This window comes from Aptenodytes forsteri, unplaced genomic scaffold (assembly GCF_000699145.1).
Source record: "Aptenodytes forsteri isolate BGI_AS27 unplaced genomic scaffold, ASM69914v1 Scaffold225, whole genome shotgun sequence".
Lineage (NCBI taxonomy): Eukaryota > Metazoa > Chordata > Aves > Sphenisciformes > Spheniscidae > Aptenodytes > Aptenodytes forsteri.
The window spans coordinates 176,369-188,049 of record NW_008795024.1 but is presented as its reverse complement, the minus strand read 5'-3'; the positions used below and the strand labels follow the sequence as shown (position 1 = coordinate 188,049).

Sequence of the window (11,681 nt, the reverse complement as noted above, 5' to 3'; positions counted from 1 at the left end):
AGACTGAACTATTTAGTTACTTTAAGTCTTTCTAAAATGCATCAAAGAGCTCTTTTCAAAATCTGCAATTCACAGGAGCAATACCAGAGTTCGGTCAATCAGTCAGAAACGCTGCGGTATCCCAAGGACTCTTTCAAGTCCTTTTTCAAAATAAGACTTAGAAATAAGGTCCAACCCTCATTTCAGAGAATCCTGCCGGAACAGCAACTAAGATTAATAAAAAGTCAAAGGTGGAATTTAAGTTCAGGCGCTGCCGTGTTTTACTCACACATGACCTTTTATTAAGAGGGCGGGAGCACCCACAATTCCGAATGCTCCTGTTTCTTCGCATCATCCACTTTTTGGTTGTTTAAATCAACGCCAGTGTGATTAATGCAGTTATTAGAATGCTTGCAAGAAAAATAATATGGAATAAACCATGTTTGTACATTGAAAGACTATTCTGATAATTAGTCTGATCACCTATAAAACAGAGGCCAGCATGTTTTCTTGAGCTGACACCTGGTCAAGCTAAACGATTTCTTTTCGGAATGAAAAATCAGGTGATTCTTTTCTGCTGTATTGAAGCTACACTTCAAAAGTTAGCAAAAGTCTGTTAACCAGAAAAAAAAAATCTAGTGACAAAAATAAATGAAATTTTGAACGCTGTACATACAGATATAGATAGCAGTATACGTAACCATAGGAAATGTATTCCCCATAGATCTGTTTAAAGGTTTTGTTTTTACGTGACAGTGATTTAATTCAGGGGGGTGTGTGTGTGTAAACGTTAAGTATCGTACATAAACCTGCGCCTGTAAGTAAGCAAGCATTGTGCCTTTGACCCATGAATGAAAGTAAAGAGTGAAGAGGTGGTTACTTAATTCCACTTGACTCAGACCAGCTTTCAGCCACGTGTTTTGAGAAAGGAAGGTTTCAGTTGCAGAGTTCAGAATTTGGAACATACAATAATTAGGAAAATGTTTAATACCAACCCACCCTCTTTATTAAGTAATTTCTTCAAGTATTTTCAATAGTGCAAATTATTGTTTTGCATTAGTACAATAACTATGGGAATTCACAGTCAAAAAAAAAAAATCTTAAAAGATTTCCAAAGTCAAACAAAAAATTTTTAATACTGTATTTTTAGCAAGAACATTTTTAACAAAGAATGTGTACTTTAACTTAATATGGTACAACAGAGAAACCATACTTAAAAGTTTCCATTATCTAACACTCTACTGCATATTCATTTTTTCATCTTAAAAGACCAAAAGCCAAGCTGAACTGAGCATAAAAAAAAGCATCAATTATAATCCTCATATTACGTCAGCTATTAGGGTTTAGCTCACACTTTTGAATTGGTCATCTAATGAAAGGACAATTTTTACATCATTCTTTTAAAAAATGTACACACATTTCTTTTTAAAACGTAATATATATCGAGTATCTGCTTCAGTAAACAAAGCTTAATTTATAAACACAATCGAAACAGCTCCATGTTGAACAGTTTCAGTGATAAACTGGACTTGTATGATGTACAGCCAGTGAGGACCTTTGTGGCTTAAAATCATTGTGCCATTGCTATACAGTAAGAGCTACCTCCTTAGAAAAAAAAAAAAGTTCTTTTTTGGGGGGAGGGGGGAATAATTCCTGTATGTGCTTAAAAATACTAAAACTCCTTTCTATCTCCGGGGACCTAAAAATGATCTGTTGCAACAGGCTTGGTTTGGTATGGTAAGCTTGTAAAAAGTCTCAATATTTCTTAATGACAATACGGCAGTTTTCGATGCAGCAACAGTAAATTGCTTGAAATTGTCCTTCAAGTTTCATGCTACAAATCCTGTTCTTCACACAGTACTGAAGGCATCAAAGGTTGGGAGGGACGTTTTTCATGAACTATATATAGTCTTCAAATAGCAATCATTATACATTTTTCAACAATAGGTGTTTCCTTCAGTACATAATAGTAGGTTTGATGTATGTTCTGTTTTCTGGAGAAAAAAAAAGAGAAGAAAAAAGGTCAATTACAGTTAGACGTTTTATAATTAATTGAAACTTCGGTGGGATTCCTTATTTGTTTACGGACTTTTTTCTTCTGAAGCCAATTTATCGGATCTACAAGTGATATAAACTATCCACCACGTCAGTACGTGTCACGTAGGAAAAAGAGGCACCGGGTGGCAAAGCTCTGCAAAGCCCTCGAGGGGTGAACGTTACGGGCCGGTCTCAGGGCACTGACCACCTTCTGACCCGGTGGTACAGGTGTGGGCACTCAGCGGGGCCAAAAGAACACCAGCCTTGTTTCTAACAGTGCTTGCCAGCCAGCACCTGCCGAGTAGAGGCTATAAATACTTTGGTTTGGATTTTCTTCCTTTATGGCATTTGCTTTTTAATTGAACGCTCGTTTTCCTTCTTTTCTTTTTTTTACAGAAGGCAGCCTGCGTTGTATCGCGTGCCTCCGTAAGACAGACAAACGTGGCATCAGCTTTACAACGTACCATTATTACATGCACAAAACCTTCGAGGGAACAGTCTGTTAAAACAAAATTGCATTGCATTAAAAAATGTAATAGAAGTAAATCAGTATCTGCTCTTTGGAAAACTGTTCTTTCATTCAGAAACCGCCACATTTCTTTTAAAATTCTTTTTCTTTATTTAGGGAAACAAACAGAAAGCCACTTACTTCGTTCATAAAAATATTCCTAGTTATAGTACCTATTAGCTGTGATTTTTCACGTTAAGCCCAGAGGAAAAAAAAAATATTAAAATGCCCACAGAAACTAAAGCTAACCAGAATCCGTATTCTTGTTCATTATACAATGAATCATGAATTCACCCAGCTAAACCCACAAGTACTGATCTTGAAGATGATAGCAGAATGATAATATTGAGAAGCATTTTGTGTAACGTTGACATCTATCCCATCTCTGTTTTACATATGCCAATACCGCACACCCATAAGGAAAGAACAAGTATTGACCTGCTAACTGACACTGATCCTTGGAGCAATCTCAAAGTTTGCCACATTTCAATTTCAAAATGCATTTCAGCTATAATATGAGTGATTTATCATTTAGCAGTAGCTGTCAAAGTAACCTCCTAGATAAAACAAAAACATCTGGAACCATAAACAGAGGAGAGCAGTAGCTGAATTTTAATCCAAATGCGACATGTTCACTTCATTAGGAACAGGAAACAGCTAATTAGTAATTGAATGTTTCATGGTTTTAAGGGGGCTCAGACTCTCCAAACAGAGATGATTTAAGATGTATTTTGGATGTAAACAAGACTAAAGATCGGAAGAGCCAGGGACATAACATCTCCGGAGGAACGTTTGGGAGCATGGGAACCTCCAAAGAAGTGAATAAAATCAGTTTCAGGCCTTTGGCTGATTAAAATCATTGTCTTAAACTTAGCGGGGCAAATATTAAAGCCTGGGGAGGGGGTAAGCAGAAATGCAAATATTGAACACTGCGGGGTTTTTTGTTGTTTTTTCTTTTTCTCCTCCTGATTATTAGGAAGTTGCACGTGACTTCTTCCCGTAGCAGGCTGTAGGTGCTCCAGCCTATATTAAAGTTGCACTTCTAAAAAAGGTAGCCACCGACAGAATCTGCAGGTCAGCATGGCTGCCCTCAAAATACCGTACGAATAGTCTTTATAGGCAGTCCAAAAGGCTGACGTTCTGCCGTAGTGTGTTTCTCGTGAGCCAGTAACACACCGGTTCTGCGTTCTGCACAGAAGCAGCCAAAGCATTCCATGTCCTGGGCACCCAGCGCCCGCACGCCGACTGTCTTTGAGGGCCTAGGCTCAGGAGCCAGATTGACAAAGGTATCTTCTTGCCCAACCGCCTGTACAGGGCGGGATTCACCGAGCTGCTTGGTGAATCAGTCCACGTAATACCAATGGAAGTCAGCAGCAATTAGATACGTAACTCACTATTTAAACGGCCACTGGGCGTCAGCTGCATCTTTTGATACGTGTTTGACGCTCGATGGTTGTACAAAGACAGTAAGGCAGAGGCCACGGACGGGCGCACGTTTACGGTGCTGCATCTGGCAACAAGGACTCTGTCCGCAAAAAGGAGGGGAGGAATCCAGGCGTGCATTCAAGGGAGGAGTTGATTTATCAAAAATGGGATCAGTAAGGACCAGTAATATTGTTTTTAAATTCTTGATATTTTTATTGTATTTTAAAAATTGCTTTTCAAACTAAGGTAAGGGGTGGTCATTGGGAGTACTGCGGACTGAGGGACTGACTATTTAAACTTTGAAACAGGTTTCAATTTTTCCTTCCTATTCCCTTTATTTCTCAAGGGAAGTTCAACGGAGGTATCTGGAATACCTGTAAGAGAGAAAGTAAATGCCAAAGCTCAAGCACAGTGCAGCCACCCAGGAGATATTATTGATCAGTAAACAGAAAGTGCATCGTTAAATATTTCCTTTTTTATAAAACTCTCAATTATTCTCCAGAAATTAAAGTACTTTTTTGTTGCTGTGCAATAAACTTGACTCCATGGCATTAACAATGTCATACAGCAACCACCTATGAGGAATTAACGTGTTAGGAGCATCTGTGCTACCACTTCTACATGAAAGACAATGTGATGTTGTCAAATTCATCTTTTTGAAGAATATTCACCATCTCCTCAGTGTAGCTGACTGCAAGCTACGTACCATTTTATAGCATTTTACTGTATTATATAGCAAAGATTTGAATAAATCTGTGTGCAATAAATGTATTCTTTTATTAGGTTTATCCCTTAATCAAATATTCATTTATGTGGGCTTCATTCTATTAAAAAATGAAATTATACAAAGGTGAGCAAAAGCGTAGATTTACAGTAGTTTAAAGCCTAATCTCATTCTCTAGGGGTAATATTGACAATATAAAAACTGTATAAATGATATTCCCTAACACTAAAATATGCTTATGAGCCCCCTGTGCATGTTATACTGCTTTACAACCTACAGTGAAATGCATGACTGGCTTAATAAGCAAGACATTTAGAAAGGATTTTTTTCCTCTTTCACAATGTATAAGGGAAGTGAAGATCTCGCAGTTTCTCAGTGAGCCAGAGCCTACGTTAACAATTGTAATTCTCCCTCCGGATGGTGGTGTCTTCCCTGAGTTGTTAGTCCGGGGTATACATTCATCTCTCACACTCTTTTGTGCAACAACATCATCGTTTGTCTTTTTCTTTCAAGGTTTTAATGTGTGTATAAAGGACAAATCCAAAAGCAATAATTATCATCTGCATATTTATTCACATTTCTCTCCCCCCCCCTTTCCTTTTTTCAGCCTATTCAGCATCTCTGACTTTTCTGAATCCTTTGTGAGGCTTTGTTTGTAATACCTTTCTTTTAAGTTAGTAATTCAGCTGTATTTCCATTAAACTACTTTAAAACAAAATTTCCACGTGTAGCCTCACAACTTGCATAAAGAAACGCGCCCCAGCAATGCTGGTGTGCAAATCCAGCCCAGGAAGGGGAGCGACGCGGCGCAGCCGGCTAGCTGCGATTAACTGACACCGCTACAGCCTGGGGTTGTTCAGGTAACTTTAGCACACTGTAAACTGGAGGAGAAAGTCACATTTGGGATGAGGAAGGACATTTGGGATCTGCTACATAACGAGAAAACAAGGATGAATTTGTTGTATCGCTAACTGTAAATTATTCACGCAATTTAAAAAATAAAAGCCAGCACTACACATTGCAGAGAGCGCGGGTAGCAGAGATGAAATAATGAACTGAAAATCCCACTTTGGCAATTCAGATGAAGGAGGAGTTGGGAGAGCTGCTAAGACAAAGGTTAGGTAGAGCCGAGACGCGGCTGTGTTTCTGCGGACAGAAGAGCAGCAGGAGGGAAGAGGGCAGCCACGTGCCAGACCTGCGCGCTCTCAGAGGCTCTGCACAGCTCCGACTTGAGGGGTTGAATCAAAGAGTCTTGTACGATAGCGTAAGTATGCTGGACAGGAGCTGATCTCTCCACCCTTCCTAGGCCACGTAAACAGAGTCAGCATTTCAGTTAGATCAGAGCCAAGCCGAGCTTTGGATGCAGCGACACATGGAAAATACAATGCCGTAATGAAAAATCTAACTTACAAAGCTGGGGCTAACTAGTTTGAATCAGCCTCTTACTTTGCAGAAAAAAAAAAAAAATCAGAGGACAGTTTGCATTAGCTTCTACTGTGGATGAAATCCCCGAAAAAACCTCCTTCCCTAAACCTCTTAGCAAACAGGAGCGCTGGCTGGCCCGGGAGGAGGCTGCATCCAGGCCCCTGCTAGCGGGGCAGGGACCACAGCAGTTATGAAAAACACAGAAAAGGATCCCTTCACTACCATGAAAAACAAAAAGACCTGGCCTGCAGCCAGTTCTCACGTTTCTGGGCTAGTCACGCAGCCGAGTGACAACAGTGAGTAAAACTGACTTCTTTGCCTGTTTATTAGTTGCCCAGCAAAACTTTTCCTTTCCATTTATCTAGAAATATTTTCCAAACTGAACAGTGAAAGAGCAAAAATAACACGCCGTGAGCAGGGCATGGTTTCCTCTAGACTTGACGGAAGAATATGGACAATAAATGCTGCTTCTGAGAGCAGCAGTACTAAAGAAGTTTGGTTTGCTTTCTTTTCATCTCTCGCTCTTTCATATCGCCCCTTTTCCACCCCTGCAGATGTGCAGTCTCTGATGTCTAACGCTGTCTGAGGTGGTGAGCCGCCCTCCGGGAGGGACCTCTCCTCCCTGCGGGTCCTCGTTCCCGCAGCAGGCAGGACCGTGGCACCTGACCCTTCAGCGCTGCACATGCGTGGAGGTGCTGCGTTTGGGGTTTCTTCCCCACTTATTTTGTGCTTAGGACTACTGAGTCGACTCTGTCGAATACTTCCGCATCCATGCTGAGAGACCTAAAAACTTGTGCAGAAAATGGGATTTCTAATGAGTAACAACAGCCAAGGACAGGAGTATGTTCACTGAATACAAACTACGCAGATGCTGGATTGCCACTGTCAGTTTGAGCAGACAGGGAGGTAACATAGTGGTTCCTGCTTAGGAGATATTCAAGCCTACTGACGCTGAATTATTGAATAAATGTTTTAGCCCGTTGTAAGAATAGAAAGGTATGGACCGTCACACTCAAGTCTCCTGGGAAAACCTTTCCCCACCTTTTGTTTCCAGTAAACCACAAAATCTCAGCTTCCTCCCTCGTATGTGTGTGTGTGTGTGCTTAACAGAGAGAGAGATTCAGAAAAACACTGCGTACCGAAAGTAGAAATAACACTAAGATCAGCAACACTGATATTTTTGAAGCCCTGCATTCGTACCGCCAGCAGGCGAGCCATGTAGTCAGTCAGCGCGGTAATCTCATGGCTAGTCACTAAAGGGGGCCCTCTTCTTGGTCAGCAGCTAACGAGACGGCTTTCAGCAGCGCGTGGCCGGTGTGTGCACAGATATGACAGTCTGGTAATTGCACACAAACTTCAAACGAAGTTTTCTAGAACCACCGCAATATGACACAGCACGAAGTAACTACCGGAGGTTTAATAACTCAGAGCATCCAGAGCAGGACACGCGCTAGGGACAGAGCACGGCTCGGACAGGAGGAAGAAGAAAAGGCCTAAGACTCAAACGAAGACGACAGTGAAGAACTCTCCCACAAGGAAAATATCAGGCCTCTGTTTAGTTTAATCTCAAGAGTTGCTAATCACAGGGTTCCGGTCTTCTCTTACGTAAAATTTAAGTGCTTGGACATTTTTTTCAGTGAAAGCAAGACCAAGACAATAGCACTGTAATTTCCAAGATGTTGAATTTGTCTCTTACAATTGTAGAGTACTCTGAAATTCCGCAGCGTGGTTGGTTTCAGCGGATTGCAGCATTTGAAGGTATAATTTGACATAGTAACAAAGTTGTTAAACCTCTTAAAAACACTACCCCTCTCTTTTCCGTCCCCCTTGCGCCCTTTTTACCATAGGCTGGATTTGAAAACTGACTGGCTGTATCAGAATGTTGAAAAAATATAGCCCAGTTTTCTAAACAATAAAACCCAAAATATGTTCCAAACTTCAACAGTCCTTCATCTGTGGCGAACAGATAAAAATAAAAAGTTATTCAAGGTTACTGCGAGTTTTTGTGCTCAATCTTTGCCAGGTTATTTCCCAAACAAGAGCAGCAGCAGCCCGGGGTCACCCTCCTGCCGCAGGTGCAGTGAACCACCTTTCCTTTGAACCATGTTTTCACCTCAGGAAAGCCTGTCTGCCTACGCTGCCGCCTCCTTCTTGAAATTTAGTCTATTTTTTGTAAATTGTTATCATCAAGTATTATGGTAACATCTATTTTTTAAAATTTTAAGATAACATTGCTTTGCTGATTGTTCCAATATCCCCTAACAATGAAATATAGTAATACAAAAGTTAACTAAGGTATAAACATGCAAAAGGAGAAGTCTCCCTGCGATCATAAAATGATGTTATTTTCTGTTCAGCAGTTCATGTTACTGCTGTTCATGCTAATTAATTAAAGGAGCTGTTGCTGTAATGTGCAAACAGGGAATCTGAGAAACTGAGAGGGCTTTTAGGTCTCGGAGTGAAGTTAAGTCAATCTGGGCGCGGGCAATCAAATGTAATGAAATCACTTGTCAGTGCTAAGCTTGCAAAAACTGTGAAGTTTGACTAGGGAGTAAAAGGATTATAATTAGATTTCCAATAGGATAATAACTAAATGGCAGAAAGCAGTAAAGAGAAAATATTACTTTGTTAGCTAATGGTGCTGCTGTTCGGTTTTAGTTTTTATCAGCACACTTGTAGTTGTGCTAATTTAATTTGCTTTTATCAGCAAAAATGCACTACTCAAATGGTACTTGAATGTCATTTGCAAAAATCATTGATCTGAAGGTGCACTTAATGACACCCAGTATGTTTATTTTATGTGAAACGGAGATTGGTTGATAAAACGGTTGATGCACTGTCTTGCTGGCCCACAAGTGAGTTATGGAAGGAAGACCAGAAGGGTATCTGTGTGCGTGCATCACCCTCTCCTGCAGCGCTCAGCTATGCAGGGGGCTTCATGGCTACAGCAACTACTACTTTTCTATTTTGTCAGCTAAAAAGCTTCTCTCAGATCAAGCTGTGGTGGACTAGAAGACCGGGTACATGCAGGATGGAGGTATTAGACTGTAAAGTGCAAAAAAGTTTTAAGTCTCGTCTGCACAAAATTTCCGTTCAATTAATATACAAAGCATAGAGAAAATGAGTCAACTAAACGGAAAAGATTTATAATGCAGATCAGAATCCCAGTATATGAACAGCTTGTGTTAATAAAATCATTTTAAGAAATGAGCGTAAAATATGATATGACTTAATCACTGTGAAAGGTGGCTGTGCAGTATTTTTGTAATTTTCCTTTAAACCGTCTTAAGGATTTACTGGCAGTGAAACTAATTGAATTTCAAAGGAAAGGCACTGTGTGAATGATAGATTTCTGTCCAGCAGAGCTATTGACAACAGAAAAAGAAAGGTCTGCATTGATGCTAACGCTTTTTTCTGTGCAATAAAGAGAGATTTTGGAAGCTTGGAAACAGCTTTGTATTAGGGATGTGTTTTGACCCTTCCTCCTCCCAGGGCCCAAAAACCACAAAACAAATGAAAGGGGCAATGAGGGAGTGCTCAAATTGTTAAAGACGGTAGTGCAATAGTAGCTGTCAGGTACAAAAATTGTAATCAAAGGAAAAGAGAATAAGAAGATATTACAGTATCAGCATAAATAAAAATGAAAGAGATGGTGCTACAGGACAGAAACACTTGGAAATCTAAACAAGCTCTATAGAGAGCTTTTCAGAAACCTTTCTATCACCTGAGAGCGCTTAGTGAAAGAACTGGCTACACTCATCACACGTTTACATACGAACAGGATTACCATACTAAAACTGTCAGAGAAGTCAGCGTACGCTGCCATTCATTACTGTGGTGCAGACAAGAGATGTTTTGCCATTGAGGAGCGTATGACAGGTTTACAACTCCGATTGCACAAGTCACGTTCTGCTTTCACAGAGGGGCACCAAGCTCAGAGATACCGAACGTTGTGGATATCCAGTTCCCCCTTTGTTCAGGCTTTTAACCTGAACAAAAACTTTATCATCCAAAGCCTGTTAAAACTAAAGAATGATGTAGTTGGGATCAGATTAGAAAAAAACAAACCAAAAACCAAAAGAAAAACCAACCTGAATTAAAAATCATAAAATCACGAGGTTTTCTTGTGTATCAGTAGACTACGGGAAGTGTAAGAAAGTTCTCTTAATTCCTTCTAGTACACAAATGGTTGTTGGAAGTGGCTAGGCGTCACTTTCCCCACAGTTATTTATAGTAATTTTTGAAGGGAAGACACATTTGAGCCAACTGTAACTTTTCTCCTTCAATTGAAAATTGAAATTAACTTCCTTTTTTTACTAGATTGTGTCCAGATGCACCTTTGACTCTCAGAATCTTTTTGGAAGAGCACTGAGCACTCATCTCAGCAGGTATCATGTATAAATCACAAATGTTAGGAATATTTTGCTTGTCAAATTTAAATACATGTGTCCCAAGCGCTTATCCAATATTTTGACTATTTCTGGCAGTAACGATTTTCAAATTGTAATATTTAGAGCACAACTCTAATCATATGTGTACATATATATACACACATATGTTTTATATATATATGCATTGCAATAAAGCTGTGATTCTCCTTCTTCGTAATACATCGCATATGATCCTAAAATCACAAAAAGAGACAGTAGTAAAAATATTTGAAAGCTTTCCTGTATAGATGACAGATGGACGACAGATGCATACCAGAGGTATGCAACGTCAAGCCTTGAACAGTTGAGAAATGCTAGAAATTATGTTTGTATCTATAACTGTACTGCAGTCCTCCTTTGGTCCGCACAGAAGGGGACTGTCTTTAGTTACTTCAACACACGTTATTTTTTGCACATAACCATTACATGATTCAGTAGAAAGGGTGGAAATGCTCTAAGCAGCAGCAGTTATATTGAAACAGGCAGCTGTCTCCAGGCTGCTACAGTAGCCAGCGCAGAACTGAATGGCGCGTAATGAACACGGCTCAAGACCGAAGGGAGAAAAAGGTTGATTTTATAGAAAATCAACACTGCAAAACTGGACTTTCTCCAAAGTCGGAGAATTTCTATGTTCAAATTGCTCGGACCAAATTTTATCACAGGTGACTATGGATTTTCTGCGTCTCACATAGGCTTCCAGTGGTAATGGAAATAACCCCGAAGATCTCTGTATCTCAGCTCCCCCAAATGATGATTTACACAACTCCCTTACGTCGCAGGCCTATAGCCAGAATGCATTTATTATTCTTTGGGAAGCACTCAGACAATATGTGAATGTTCTGTATTTACAGTCACCGAACAGTGAGGAAGATGAAGCACGATATAATTGCTCATAACATGAACATGACTTTCCTTTTCCACCTACAGTTTATGTAGTTTTTGAAAACACCTATGAACTTGATAGGAAGGTAAGGATCAGAGGTAAAATGTTTTAAAAAGATAAATCATATGTAAAATCACTTTTGAACTAAGCGCATATATCTGATAGCTGAATAGGAGTTTCCCACAGCTCTATTGAAACAAATTTAATCTCTGGTCTTGTAAAGTACCGATCTTTCAAAGGTTTTCTACACTGAACAGGAAAACAAAATGA

The 11,681-nt window shown here is 39.8% G+C and overlaps 1 protein-coding gene across 1 annotated transcript in view; it reads right to left on the bottom strand.

The window, feature by feature from the left end:
• Window positions 1–1,096: 1,096 nt before the first annotated feature.
• Window positions 1,097–11,681, bottom strand: part of DACH2 (dachshund family transcription factor 2) — a 152,176-nt gene continuing 141,591 nt past the window's right edge. The window contains exon 11 of the mRNA XM_019471137.1: window positions 1,097–1,973. Coding sequence (XP_019326682.1) covers window positions 1,936–1,973 — 38 coding nt within the window. The 3' untranslated portion in view covers window positions 1,097–1,935. The remainder of the gene's footprint in view (window positions 1,974–11,681) is intronic.